The sequence below is a fragment of the Melozone crissalis genome, unplaced genomic scaffold, assembly GCF_028551555.1.
Source record: "Melozone crissalis strain CALT ecotype California unplaced genomic scaffold, PUWL_Pcris_2 ptg000013l_1, whole genome shotgun sequence".
Lineage (NCBI taxonomy): Eukaryota > Metazoa > Chordata > Aves > Passeriformes > Passerellidae > Melozone > Melozone crissalis.
This window is the reverse complement of record NW_026535791.1, coordinates 34,749,368-34,764,741: the sequence shown is the minus strand read 5'-3', so window position 1 is coordinate 34,764,741 and position 15,374 is coordinate 34,749,368. Positions and strand designations below refer to the sequence as shown.

The window sequence follows — 15,374 nt, the reverse complement described above, 5'->3', positions numbered from 1 at the left end:
TGTAGCTGGATGCTGAAAGTACAGTTTGCATACCTGTTTTTATTGTAAACCCTACAGGACACTCAAGCTGTAGTTTTCATTGATGGCAATTAATTTGTAGAAGGTGAATATTAACATTTTAAAAACCTGAATTCGTCTACATATATTTATTTTCAAGCATGTCTTATAAGTTAATAAAGTAAATAAACTGTAGTCTGACTTCATTTTTTGTGAAGCAAATTGTACCTGACAGCCTATAGAATGAAAAATTCATTGTGTTTAGGAAGCTGTTTGCAGCACAGACATTGCAAGAATTCTTTAAAACACATGATAATACTGAGTCTTACTCAGTTGGAGTGATTGAAGATTTTTAAAATTGGTTTATTGGGAATTATCTCACACATATATATATATATATATATATATATATATATGTTAAATCTCTTGCATGTATGGACTCAGTACTTAACTCTCTGGAATATTGAGTTAGTATATTTTTCTATATATTTTTGAGGTTTACTTTGTCCATTTCACTTGTCTTTTTTAAACTTTTAGTATAAAATTGGACATAAACTATATTTTTAAATGTGTCTTAAAAAATTTCTTCTTATGAGAAATGAACATCAATATTGATTTATGTAATTCTGGGTGGCCCTGTCATTGTAGATGTCTAAAACTACCCTACCTGGCTTACCTGGTGCCATTCCAGAAGTTGTGTGATGTATCAGTCAGCCTTGCACTGACAGCTTAAAACTCTGATGTATCTGGGATGACACCATACACCTGTGTTTGGACAGCAGAATCACTCCTGAAGTGACTATTGTATTAGGGTCTCCTCTACAAAAATGTACCCCTGAGGCACTGAAGAGTCATGTTGCAGTGGGTTTGTGGTGGTTAAGCAGGTTGTCAGCACTCAAGAAAGTTGACATCGGTGTGGTGTTTTTTTTTCTGACTTTCCCTCTCTGGACCTTGACCTTTTTCTGTCCTTTTTTCTGGTGTTCCTCTTCTTCCTCATTATTAGAGCAGGCACCCTTGGTGCATATGCTGGAGCCCATAGAGGAGCTTTCAGAAGAGGAAAAAGGTAATGATTGATTCAGCTCAAAATATGCTGGCATGTGTTTCTCGAAAACAAAAAATATTATTTGATGCCTACAGTATTTTTCATTGTATTTCAGTATATTTGTGTGATTTGGGTGGGAATATTGTTTGTGTCAGTCTCCTGTTTGCTATTGCTTATAAATATTATGATTTCCTTATCCAAGTTCAATGTTTTTATGAAAATCTGGCTAATTTCTTTAAAGCAGTCACATGTCTAAAGGGATTTGAACTAGGCAGAGCAAAAATGATGGGGAAAAGCCCCTGACTAGGAATTTTTTGGTGCTGACACTATTGCAATATGAGCTCACTCCCTTTTTAAACTCTGCATAAGGGGATAAAGAGTTCAGGTGGAAGGAAATTGATGGTTGGAGCTGCCAGCTTTCATGAATGCATCACAGATACTTTTACAAGCAATCTGACTTGCACCTACCCATAAGGAGCCACAGCTCCAGCCAGGGCTGTGCAATTCAGAGTAAAGTTACATAGCCCAGCATTGGCAGCTGTTGTGCCTCTTCTGAGGAGACCTTGGAGAAGGCCACATGTACAGTGACAGAACAGAAAGCACTGGCTCATCCTGCATTTTGTTCTTCTCCTGAAGGCAGCTAATAGTGAAACACCAAATAAAAATCTCTTCTGTGTGTGAAAATCAAAATCAGTCTTGAATCCTACAGCCAGCGGGTTTAAATTTCAAAGGAATGGTGCTGTTTTGAAAACAAAATCAATGTTTGAATACGTCTGTGTGTTGGGAGATTTCCCCAGGGAAAATCCAGTGCCTCTGAACAATCTGAAATAAAGGCTGTTTGCATTTTTGCCGTTCCTTCTGCTGTTTCTCTTGCTTGCCATCTTCTCTCTTGATGGATTGTCTTTGTTTCTTCTGCTGTGCCTAAAGGCATTGCCTGAAGGGCATAAGAGAAAAGAAAGAATGCAGTCTGAAAAGATAGACCAAGATTTTTTTGGTTTTGATGACAGTCGTTTGTAAGGGAGAGTGTGAAAATTCTTGACTCAGAACATCATTTTCTAAGATTATGTAGGAGCTGAGACAGTGGACCAGATGTAAAGTCCCTTATCTCAAAAGTTAAATCTAGTATTTGGGGATGAATAAGAAAACAGTTCCTTACATAATTGCTCTGGCAAAGAGGATTTGGCTTGAGTTAATTAGCAAGAATTAATATTGTCATTAATTAGGATAATGCTGGGTAGTTTTGTTACCCTTGTTAGTATTTAGTAATTAGGAATTTAAAAATGAGTTTAAATGTATCTATTTTTTGTAAGGATTAACCTTGGAAAGAGATAGGATTTTCAGAAGGCTTCTGGGAGCCTTCCACTTTAAAATGTCTAATTTATGGGTTTTTGGGAAGATTTGGTACTGCATGACGCCATCTTGTCCTGAATGGGGATAGTCAGATAGCCCTGTGTTCCCTCAAGACCAATTGTTTGACTCTTCTAGGACTCAGTTCCCCAGATAAATCAGTTTTAATGTCATCTCTGTCAGGGACTGAGTTGTCCACACAGTTCCCAAAACTAGATGAGATTTCAGCTTGATTATATCCTCTTCAACACAGATCTAATAGTATGGCAGATGGACTCTCAGTTTTCATTGCCTATAGTTCTTTCCAGGACCCCATGGGAAGCCAGTTTCTCAAAACTGCCTAATATGTCATTTGTGCATCTTGAGGCTTTTTTGTCTCCTCTTTAGGGTGCTTGTCTTTCCCTTAAAGAAAAACGAAAAGCAAATGGAACTGCTTTTTAATAAGCTGACATTGTTTACAAATAGAAAAAGAGGCACATTTTTTTTAAAAATAAAATATTTGAAAGTTACAATATGGAATTATGCTTTCATTCCTGTCCTTGTCTATTGGGTGGCAGGTGACTTTGCTGCCCTGTAAGCCATTATGGGAAGACACAAACTCCTGCCCAGGATTTTCCTGTTATTTCAGGGGAGTTGGGAGTGTGGTTTACAGCTTTTCTGGGATGTTTTATACCCTTAGCCAGTTCTGCTGACCACTGCCAGACAGAAGCAGCCATCATGGTTCCACAGATTATTGCTTCATTTACTTTAAGTGACATTCAGTAAAATTTTGTCTTGCCAGTGACAGTTTACAGACAGGTTCTAAATGAGTGTGTTTTGCTTCTTTACTTTCCTGTATGACCCAATAATATTTTGGCCTAACTTAAATGTCAGTCTTCATTTTAGATGGAAGAATCTGTCTAGATGATTCTTTATTGCTTGCATAAGAGTTTTTTATTGACATAAGTGTCAATGTTGGCAATGCAAGGGAAAGAGATAGGAACTTCTTTGTCTGCTTTTAAGTATGTATTATGTCACAGACTTGCATAGAAGAAAACACGACACTGAACTTTGTCCTTGAAAGATTTTTGAAGATGGCTATTATCCATCATGTATTTTCTGTGAAACAGTCTGCCCCAGACAAGGTTTTGTCTTTACCAAGACTTTTGAAAGTCAACCTTACTGAAATTAAACCTTTACAACTTTGTAAAGGTTTAATTTCAATAGATTTAATTTCAGAGAACGTCGTATTGTTCAAAGCTTTTCTTAAGAAAAAGTTTGTAGTATTCTTGTTCTGGATCCTGCTGGAATTCAGCTTTTCTTTGAAATACCAGATTTAGAGAACTTAAGTATCAAAAGATAGTCTCTCTTTATCAGAAGTTTTCGAGTACAATGCCAGAAGTAAAGATCTTTGTTCCCAAATATTCAGTGCTGTATCTTTATAGTGATTCTGTAATGAGCAATAAGATACTTGTGATGGTGAGTATAATGTGCAGAGGTACAAATTCCAAGTGAGCTGGCTTTTGTAAGCTAGCCCAATATTTTGAAAATTACATAATTCCAGGTAGATAAAAATGGCACATATAGGTCTATGCTGGTTCTAAAGAATGCATGCTTAAGTGCAGTTTTTAATTGTCTCATGTAATGTGGATTTAAAAAATGTCTCTTAACAGCATTTTTCCTTCTTATTTCAGAAATTGAGAAAATTGATCTAAAACCAGACAGAAGTAAGCACTATTTAATAAATGCTCTGAAGTCTGATCCTTCTTTAACTAAAGAATTGCGAGTTGTTTTGGAGCAAGCTCTGGAGGAGAAGCTGGAATCCTTGGGAATTAAAGCAGTAAGATATTGAGTTATTTGAAAGGAGGGTAATCTTTGTACCATTTTTCTTCTGTTCTCTTTTACTTGTGTACTACAGTTCTCAACCTATAAAATCCAAAGCTAAATTTCCATGTTTTAAATAACTGTTATTCCTTAACCAGGAACCTGAGGGGATCCTTAACCAGGAACCTGAGGGGATAGCCATCAAATTACAGCTGTGGAGGATATGGCTACACTTGTGGGCAATGTTACCAACTTCTGTGATTTTTCTGCAAGCTTTCTGATATCTGAAGTCTAAAAGAGTGCTTACAATACAATTTGTTTCCTTAGGGTGTTCGTGGAATATCAAGTGATCGCTTAAATAAAATTTTGCGAGCTATTGAATATGCCAGAGAACGCAAAGGGAGGCATGAGCCTGCCATTCAAGGAATTCGAGAGCGCCTTGAACGTCAAGTTGGCCTTCGGATTGAAGAGAGATCATTATCTTCTAGCAGATCTGATGCCTGTACTCATCTTCCTGGTGAAGGTTACAGTGCATTTTGGGCCTTATTTCATTGTCTTACATTTTATAACTGCTGTTTAAAGTTTTATTTGACAACATTTCTGTATAGCTGCTTTCCTGCTTTTCCATATCAACATTCTATGCAGTTATGGACAACTAAACTGTTTTCTTTAAAGAGTTCTTGACATGGTGTTTAACAGCAAATATCTTAACTCTGGCAAGATACATAGTGTTGTCTTGGGAGTGTGGCACTTTGGCAGCAAATAAACCTCCCTGCTTCCCAGCTGGTCCTCACAGATCTGAAGGGCTGAATATGGCTGTGCTTAATTTCTGATTTTAACCAATTCAGCATTTGAAGTCTGATCATGTTCCCAGGTACACCAGTAATGTGGGTCACAGTCTGAGTCTGGTCTTGTTTTGTGAACCCAGATTCTCCAACAGTGACACCTTAGCCTCAATCCCTCCTCCCTGGCTGACTGCAGTGATGAGGGTCATCCAGCCTTTGCCTGATAACCTACCACACCCTCAGCATGCCATCATGGCCACATAGTCCCTTAGCTACACATCTCTTGGCATATCTCATGGAAGTCCCTTCATCATAGATCTCATCGCTGTAGGCCTCGTTCCTACATTATCCACCCCATGACTACAGAAACACCTTCAATTTGGTGCCCCTATCACACCTGTTTAATGGATTTTTGGAGGGTCTGTGTAGAACAATTGCTCATACCTCTCCCCCACACCTTTCATTATACCACACCCAGACTGTATATGTTTCTGACAGATCATTATACAGATTTTTATGTGCATGTCTATGATAAAACATATTAGAGTCAGGATTAACATAGCAACAATAGGATGAAGTAGTTTATTGAAAATTCTTCTAGCTTCAGACCATCCGAAGAGGGAGTCTGACCACTGATGCTGTCCATCTTCCTCCTTACTGTATTCTTAATGAGCTCCTAAGTCAAATTGATTAGATGCTACCAGGACTGAAATTCCCTGTCAAATTCAGTGGCATTGAGGTTGCCTTTCTAATTTCAGTGGGCAAAGTGCCCTCATCTCCTTCCCTTATATTTGCTGCCACAGTAAATTTCCCAAGTGAGAAGTGTGGAAGAATTAATGTTGCACTCTAGTTACCGTAGTTATTAGCTTCCATAGATAGAAGTGAGGGTCTCCATCCTGCAGGTCAAGCTTGTTGATGTGTGAACCAAATTTGGTTCATGATGGCAATAGTTGCTTCTACAACAAGGATAAGGAGTCCTCAGATTATTAACTTGATCTTCAGTGAAGATGTGCTGGCGTCATTCTCAGTATCATTACTGGAAAAAGAAAGCAATACAGCTTTCATTGGGGTTTGTCCAGACAGGTTATCCCTTAGTGGCTCAACTCCTTTAACGGCTTGGACTAATGATTAAAGTCCCTTTTCCAGCTCAGAATATCTCTGTTCTGTCTCTTTCAATGCAGTTGGGCTGAATCTCTCTAGTCCATCAGGGCCAGTGTGAAACAAGCTGCAGTGCCATGTTCTCAGCAGAATCCCATTCTGCTGTAATAGGGTCCCTGGGGGGGTTGTGGGACCAAGCTCCAGAACTGCTTCATGTGTTGCTCAGTCCACTCCCATGACTTTCCCTTTTGGAGCAAACTGTACAAGGGGTGGGCAATAATAGAGAAACCAGGGATGTTTGCACCAATATCCTAAATTTCCCATTAACTGTTGCAATTCTTCTAATCTAGACAGATTCTACCTATGCTCTATTTTTCCAAGGTATCAGAAGCAGCTTCATTAATCTATCAGGCTCTGAGAAACTTCACCTCCTTTGTGCCCTTGACACTTGGATGTAGGAATGTCTAAACCTGAGGCTGTTAACCCATTCTTCCCCTTTTCTGCTGCACACACAACCTCCATGGGGCCTTCTCCACCGGGTACTGTATCGCTGTGTTGCAAAAGTGTAACTACAGCTCCCACACCGGGTGCATGAACAGTCTGTTGACCCTAGATCTGGTCCCATTCCAAAGAGCCAGTCTGTCAAAATATGTGGTTTTTTGAATTTCCAGAAGTATATATACACACATATTACACATACATATGTGTATACATACACACATGTATATATACATACATCTGTACATATATATATATATTTGTATATATGTTTATAAACATTAACTGTTGGTAGTTGTATATAGCACTAACAATACAATTGCAATCACAAGCCTAATTTCCTGGATCAAAATGCTTGGCATGGCCAAGGGTTAAATTCTGAAATGTGTCTGAGGGGGTTTATTTTTTTCCAAATTGCTGCCCTTTTTAACCCAAATCATGGTAGCTCTGAACTGCTTGGAAGAAAAGAACTGCATTTTTTCTTCTTTTTTTATGTGAAACTATAGTCTTCAGCATCTTTAATTGTAGAAATTAAATGTGAAAGATATTGAATGTTGATTGTATGAATGACATAGATAACTTTTCTTGTAGAAAAACACAGGAGCCACCCATTGGGAATTTCCTCACTTGCCACACCTCCAAAACCGTCCAAGTGGTCTCCATCAGCTGCCCGCCCACCTGGACAAAGAGCAATCATCCCTGACTATAGTTCTACACCAAAGTAAGAGATGCCATTCTAAAAACACTCATCCCTCACATAACAGTACTATGGGTTTGGGGTTTTGTGGCTGATGTGAACATTTCCTCAATTGTAAGAATTGAGGAAAGAATTCACAAAACTTCCATATAAGCTTTATGCTTTCTATCAGTCTTGAAATAGCTTGTCTCATTATTTTTAGCCCCAGGAAGATTCTTGGAAGTGGAGCTTCCAGAAAGACATCTAGCATCACGTATGTTTTGTTTCCTTGCCTTTTTGAAGACAACATTTTTGTTGACGTTTGCCACACAAAAACTATTATTAAGCTAAATTCATAAATATTGTCTGGGCTGCATACAATAACTTTTTGTTTTAAAGTGTTACTCTATTTGAGTGTGTTGTTATAATCCCTGAATGATAGCATGTTGTTCTTTTGGCATATGTATTCTTTGTTGTGGTTGAGAAAAAGATATTCAATAAGATCAATAACTTTGTTTACTTTTTCTCTTAGATGCTTTTTCTGACTGTGTTAATAGCATTTAGAGACTTTGGGGACCTAATTTTTTTTTTATTTTTTCATAGTGCAGCCAAAATGAAATACAATATTCATTCACAACAGGTGCATGACTTTGACACTTCCTGCACTGAAAAATTCCCACATCTAACTATTGTCACAAGAGACTTTCTGTGGCACAGATTCCTTGACCCTGAAATTTGCTCTACCTGCTGATCCATGAAAGCCCATCTGTGTTTGCCTGGCAAGCCATGTTTTATATTGGTCTTTTGTTTTGTAAAGATGGTTGCGTAAATGGAAAGAGCCATGTGTGTATAAGAGAGCATTTGGGATAACTTTCTGAATTTAATTAGCAGCGTGATTTCTTTTAATTTTTTCTTTTAAATAGTTAAAATTTAGGGGAGATTCTGTCATTTTGCACTAGGAAAAATGCACATTATTGGAAAGGAAAATGCAAGGAAGCTTAAACATGTATGCGTTGATGCATGCACTGAAACTCAGTAAGTGCTTATGTTGCATGTGGTTTTCCTTAGAACACCACCATTCAGTTCAGAGGAAGAAGTTGATGAAGATGATATCAAACAGTCTTATGTAGCACCAGAGGCATTGCAAAAGCAGTCAAAACCATCAAGCAGCATCGTCCATGCTTTTCAGAAGCCTTTTGGCAAAAGCAATGGGGATGGAAGGGAGGAAAATGGACCTCAAGAAACTGGAACACCTGCCAAAACTTCTAAAGGTTTTTCACTGCATTTGTATATGGGTGTTGTAACAGCTGTGCATGATTTTGTATTTCATGGTAATATTTTTGTGTTAGAAAACATAGTGAAGGCAGACTACCTAGTCTTGAGTGTATATATCTATAGGTAAACACCATGTTTTTGCTAATGTGTTTCTGTTAATGTATTACTTAAAGATGTGTATCATGCTCTTCTGTATAAATGCAGGAAGAGACACAATCTTTGTCTCAGAGAGACATCTTTTATTTATTTTTACTTTGTGGAAAATTTCTAGAGGGTTTACAGTAAAGTCCCTCCTTGCGAATGGAAACTGTCAATTTAATTTTTCTCTGAATTTTAGCAACAGTTATTCAAAAACTGACTAAACAAGTTGGAGAGAGTCTTTCTAACCATGGAAGTAAGAACAAACCAGCTGGAGGAATTAATGTTGCACAGGCATTTACTAAGAAAGAAGGAGTGAAAGAACCAAAGGTATCACTTTTAATATGCAGCATTATTACATTCAGTAATTGAACTATATGTATGTTGAATTTTTTTTCACGCTGAAATCATCTTGATGCAACAAAGAACTTAATTTTTCAAGACAGCTTTTGAATTACAGCTAAGTAGTCTTTTTGGGTACCCCTGCACTGGTGTATAGAAAAGTGCTAACAAGGGACCAGTGGCAAGTTATTTCATCCACAGTGCTTTTTTACCTTGTACCTTGATTGGTTTGGATGAGTACAGCTCAAAGTTTGGGCATGGCATCATTCTTATCTTCTATTCCAGCAGCATAGAGAGTCCTCCTTCACTTGTTTTCCTAGTGTCTTGTTTTGATGGAGGAAAAAAGGAATTTGCTTATCTAATATTTAAAAACATTATGTCTAGAGCTTTATCTAATATGGGTTTCTTAAATACATTTTAATGAGAGGACAAATTCCATTGGTCTTTGTTCTGCCTCAGTCCACAATCACTAACTGCTTTCAGACTTCGTCAGATCTGTTGCTGCCCATTGAGCATGGCCTGTGTTCACCAGCAGAACACTAACACAATGGATTTTTTTACCCCTCAGGCTCCTAACATCCTGGTCTTCTCCTCAGTTTATAGTTGTATAATTGGTAAACCATTCTGCTGCAATTTGGGGTCTTTGTCTGAACAGTTTTTAAAAGGAACAAAAGTTACTCCAAATGAGAAGTCAACAGCAGATAGCAATTTTATTTCAGTTTGAGTAGTTGTTACTAGATTGAAGTAGACAGAGAGGTACTAGTTCTAGCATTCAATACAATATTTTTTCACTAAATTAGCAAATAATAATTACTGAGAATCGTGTTATCCATGATAAAACTGATACCCTAGGGCTTCCTGATCGTGAGTTAAGTCTGAAACTCATCACTCCCCCAGAAACGGTGACACTTCTATTTCATTTTCCAGAAAGGAGTGATTGTCCTAATCAACTTTGGCCATGAGGATGGCATAATCACATTTAGCCTGTGTCCTTGTAATTGCCATTGATGACACCTAAGTTGTCCATTGACTTGTGTGGGTGCTGCAAATTGCACCAGACTCAAGATTATCAACGCAGACATGACTATTACAGTGCAAATTTTTATCTAGTATTATTTCCAAATTCTTTGGAAATAATATTATATATAATTTCTTTCTTTTTCCAATGTCAGATTTTTCAAGAACACAAAGTGCTCACAGTTAAATTGGCAGGATGATTTTGTAGGGATCTTTAGATGGTGAGCCATTGTGCTCAGGAATCTAGGCTTCAAAGGCAAAGACCTGTAGCAAAATAAATCTCAAAACCTATCTTTTAAAAATGCCATGGTTTTCATTGATAATCTCCCTTCCCACATCTCTCAAGCCCCTGAACCTTAAGGCTAGTATTGAGGGAATGAAATCCCTCCTGCTGTGGTAGAAGGTTGAGTTTGAGACCCCCAGAGTAGCCTGAACTTATATAAATCCATGGGACCCAGTGAGATTCTTCCCAGGGTCTTGAGGAAATTGGTTGTTATAGTTGCCAAGCCATTCTTCCGTAATAATTGAAAAGTCATCGCAGCTGAATGTAGTCTCTGATTGAAAAAAGGAAAATAAATCCATTTTTTTTAAAAAAGTAAGAAGAAGAACTGTGGAATTAACTACTGGCCTGTTAATCTTACTTCTGTGCCCAGAGAGATCATGGAACAGACAGAAAATTAGACTATAATGAGAAGCCAGTAGGTTTTGATTAGATATTGGGAAGAAATTCTTTACTGTGAGGGTGGTGAGGCACTGAACACGTTACCCAAAGAAACTGTGGATGCCCCATCCCTGGAAGTGTTCAAGGTCAGGTTGGAGAGGGTTTTGAGCAACCTGGTCTAGTGGAAGGTTTTCCTGGCTATCATGGGGGAGTTCAACTGCATGATCTTTGAAATCTCTTCCAACCCACATCTTTTCATCACTTTATGAAAAATATTGTTGCTATGATTCATTTTGTATACATTGTGTCCCTGATCCTGTATGGACACCATGAGTTCAGAATACCATACTTATGAAACCAGGGCAGGCACTGCTGCTTTTTTTCTGCAGTCTTTACAGAAGAACCATCTTGTATACTTTGGTAATTATATGCATATATTTATGCCCACATTTATATATTTAATGTAGATGTCTTTATATAAGTCTTTGAGTTAATAAAACTGTTTAGCAGTTTTGATTGGTGCCATGTATTTACACTTGATCAAAACTGAATTCTGTTGGAAGTTGACATGTTTATCTCCATTTTTTACTTTAACAATTGTTTGGGACTTCTTGAATGTTCAAGGAAACTCTTCCTCCAGCATTTCTCAATATATGTGACTGACTTTCCCATTACCACACCCTCCAAACGCAGATCATTTGAAACAGCGCAATAGTGAATTCTGGTATGTTAATAATACAGCACACTGAGCAGATCTGTCAGTTTTTGAAAAACAGTTTGCAATGTTAAACTGGAGTTATGTTGCAAGATAAGCAGTACTGGAGTCTCTTACCCACTGTTGAGACACACGACATGTTCATATTTGTTGATTTTTCTCTAGCGTATACATACCTTACATTGCTTTCTAATAGCATCTGAACCTTCCTTCTGTGCAATGGAAGCACCATCTAGATCCTTACTGTAATACTGGAGACTCCAGTGAAATAAGGTTTTAGCTTTGGGAGAAAACATTGTTTGCTTTCCACAGTTAAGCTCTCTAAAAACAGCTCAAATCCATCGAACCACATTTGACTGAAAAATAGGGAAATGCTGTAGCTCTTCTCACTAAAGCTGAATGAAGATACTCAGTTTTCAGGCAGATGAGGTGAGGGGGACCATGGACTCATTGCCTTCAGGTTCATCTGTCTGAATTGACTCTCATTTTGTGAACTTAGCATACAAATCCACCACTTAATTAAAATATGCTTGTACATGCTGACACTGAGCCTTGAGGGGAATGTGTATTTAAAGTTTGAGCACCCTGCAGTTTTTAAAATGTTCATTATTTAATTTTATCTTTAAATAAATTAGGTTTAAATTGAAAAGGCCTTTACTGCAATATTTTTTCCTAGTTTGACTGCAGAATGCTTGTAAACTGCCACTTTGCATGTCATATCTTTATTTTCATGTAAGTAGTCTACATTCTAATGCTTAAATGACTTTCATCTCACTCGAATATCCCAGAAAAAATAATCCTATTTTAAGGCTGGCATATAATACCTGAAAACAGAGGTTTATGCCAAATACAGAACTAGCAGAACTTAAAATCTTTGCAGTTTCTGACTTAAAAAAAAAACAACCAAGCCTCTTTTAGTTTCAGAATGATAACAGTGAATTAATATCATTTAGGTAATTGAATTAATGTGGATTTTAAAACTCAGATGATAGATTTCATAAAGGCCACATGCCAGTGCATTCTCCTTGAGCAGTTTCACATTGTTGAGTTTAGGAAAGAACACAGCACAGCTTGAACAGACAAAGGAAAAATGCCTGTTTTTTCTTGTCCCTGTTAGCTTGCAGAAGCTGATGAAGATGATTGGGATATTTCATCAGTAGAAGAAGACATTTTATTGATGAAAGAGAACAGAGCTCAGAAGGCAATGACAGTTCAGAAAAACGAGCCCAGTGCTGCATCTGTGGTTCATGCATGGGGCCTTCCCAAGAAGAGTGCACCAAAGGAGGAAGGTAACGTGTTTTTAAGGGACTGACCCACCTAGAGGAGGATTCAGTACAGTGTATTACACATTGCATGGTGTTTTGTAAGAAAAGAACAAGAGAACCTTGGTGTTTGGTTTCTTGCTATATAAATATAATGTTTTTATGATACTTAGTGGTACATAAACCACACACACACATAAATACACAGAGATACCAACTTAAATTTGAGATTTTAAACCATAATATTATCAGACTTCAACGTCATCTTAAAAGTTAATCATCTGAGGTTTTCTTTCTTCCCAAATTTAAGAAAGAAGGGAACTCACTTTGTCTTGAGAATAATAACATTTCAGGTTTGTTCAAACAATCTAACTGACTAACCAGGCTGAGATAAATATTTGAACTAGTGCTAAAGCAAAAGCCTCAATCTTATATATAATTTATATAGTAATTTTTAACCCTAACATTTCAATGTATGTAAAGGTTAAAGCTGTGTCAGTTACATAAGGATACTTCTGGTTATTTTTGAAGGGAAGGTAAGGTTGGCACTGACAGCTTGTACTGTGCCTTGTCTTCTGTGAGAGAAACAATCTACATATTATCAACTCTTGTCATTTGCTTACTGGTTGCAATTTGGGGCTTCCTGAAGCTCAAAGGTATTTGTTCACATAGCATGTCATTTTATTTTATAAACAAATGCAAAGTAAAAATATCCCCAAAAGAGTATTAATAACTATTAATTGTTTTGTCTGTTTGTTTTCAAAGGCCTTCATGAAGCTGATAATACAAGCACGTTAAAAAGCAGCTTAGTCACTGTAACAGACTGGAGTGATTCTTCAGACATATAATTGTTCCATTCCTGATTGATTGGAGGTCCTGCTTTTGGGTTCTGCTGGGGTTCAAAATGCAGGTGAAAACATCAAATGTTTCCCAGTAACTTCTCTAATTGGTCCTGTAATAACAAGGAATACTGTTTACAGAGCTCTTGTGTCTTTCAGTCTGACTCTGAAAAAGAATATTGAAATATGCATTAGTGGCCATGTCTATTTGGAAACAAAGTAATTCTTTCTTTTTGTGGCAGTTTAACCCCAGCCAAGCCCCACGCAGCCACTCACTCACTCCCTCACCTGTGGAACTGGGGAGAGACTTGAAAGTAAAAGTGAGAAAACTCGTGGGTTGAGATCAAGGCAGTTTGATAGGAAAAGCAAAAGCCACACACACAAGCAAAGCAAAACAAGGAATTAATTCACTGCTCCCATGGGCAGACAGGTGTTCAGCCATCCCAGGAGAACAGGGCCCCATCAAATGTAATGGTGGCTTGGGAAGACAAAAGACAATACAAATGTCTTCCTCTTCCTCCTTTACCCCCCACTGTATATACTGTGCATGATGTCACATGGTCTGGAATATCCCTTTGGTCAGTTCGAGTCACCTGTCCCACCTGTGTCCCCTCCAAACCTCCTGTGCACCCCCAGTCCTCACTGATGTGGTGGTATGAAAAACAGAAAAGGCTCTGTGCAAGCCCTGCTCAGCAATACCAAAAACATCTCTGTTACCAACTCTGTGTCCAGCACAAATCCAAGACACAGCCCCATACCAGCCACGGTGAAGAAAATTACCTCTACCCCAGCCAAAACCAGCACACTCATGAGTTCAGTGGTGAAATCTCTTTCATTTCTCTGAGGTGAAGATTTTGCCTCTAATGTTTACATTAAAGATTGAAACTGGTCCTGCAAGAAACCAATGAACAGAATATACTGCAGAGTATTTCTTTATACAATCTTTAATGCATATTTTTTATATTTTATCATGAACTTTATATAAAATTGTCAACATTTTAAAGAAAATATGTCCATGTATTAAACTATTACGTTTCTACCATTTACGTTTACAATAAACACTAAATGAAAAGAAAAAAGCCTCAGCTCTAAAACTAATAATCATTAAATGCCTCCTATATGGGGAAGTTGGTTTGTTGGGGGTTTTTTTGTATTGGAATTCAGTCTTTGTTAGCATAAAAGGACAACAACTGGAAAAAAAATCACAATGTCAAGCCACAGTAATGAAAGCACTAACCTGCCATGGCAGAAGTACTTGACATTTCTGCTTTGTCCATATTGGCTGCCTTCTTTAAAAAAACACAGTAATGTTTCTACTTAAATGAAGTACAAAAATAACATAAAACAAAAAGAACCTTGACTTTGTAGTTTGAATGTAATTTAGACAATATCAGATACAAAACTTTTTCTATACTGTGCCATTATTAAATAGGACTGTTCATTTTTATATTTACATTGTTGTCCCAAAATAACCAACTTTTATTGAAATTCCACCGGTCCATCAGTTTAAACTTCACAAAAAACCTGAGTTTGTGTCTGATTTTAGGGACTCAATCTAGAAAGCATTTTGTGATCATTTGTAATCTCTGTTCTCATTTATTGACTTGTACAAATACTCCCTCAAAAGTCATCACATTTCCATGGACAGACAAAGAAAACACACTAGCTGAATTTTTGAACCGCAGTATGCCAATACAGTGTGTATGATGCCATTCCCATAAGCAGCTGACATGACAAACTGAATTAGTAAATACCTCGTTTATTTTTTTTTCAAGAATGCAACATCAGCTCATGATTTCCAGGTATAAACTTTACAATACCAACATCAATCTTAAAATATTATATAATAAAATTTACATCAGTATGTAAAAAGCTGCAA

General features: G+C 37.4%; 1 protein-coding gene across 5 annotated transcripts in view; it reads left to right on the top strand.

The window, feature by feature from the left end:
• DZIP1 (DAZ interacting zinc finger protein 1) overlaps window positions 1–15,374 on the top strand; it is a 40,832-nt gene that overhangs the window by 24,412 nt on the left and 1,046 nt on the right. The window contains exons 12-20 of one of the 5 annotated variants that reach the window (XR_008482860.1): window positions 1,001–1,060; window positions 4,060–4,205; window positions 4,517–4,712; window positions 7,162–7,291; window positions 7,470–7,520; window positions 8,315–8,517; window positions 8,859–8,989; window positions 12,512–12,683; window positions 13,422–13,566. Coding sequence is in view for 4 of the 5 variants with exons in the window: in XM_054272110.1 (XP_054128085.1) it covers window positions 1,001–1,060; window positions 4,060–4,205; window positions 4,517–4,712; window positions 7,162–7,291; window positions 7,470–7,520; window positions 8,315–8,517; window positions 8,859–8,989; window positions 12,512–12,683; window positions 13,422–13,504 (1,172 nt within the window). In the remaining variant the exon portion in view is untranslated. Of the gene's footprint in view, window positions 1–1,000; window positions 1,061–4,059; window positions 4,206–4,516; window positions 4,713–7,161; window positions 7,292–7,469; window positions 7,521–8,314; window positions 8,518–8,858; window positions 8,990–12,511; window positions 12,684–13,421; window positions 15,366–15,374 lie in introns of those variants that run through there. The other 4 variants (XM_054272110.1, XM_054272112.1, XM_054272111.1 and 1 more) reach the window with 4 other exon arrangements.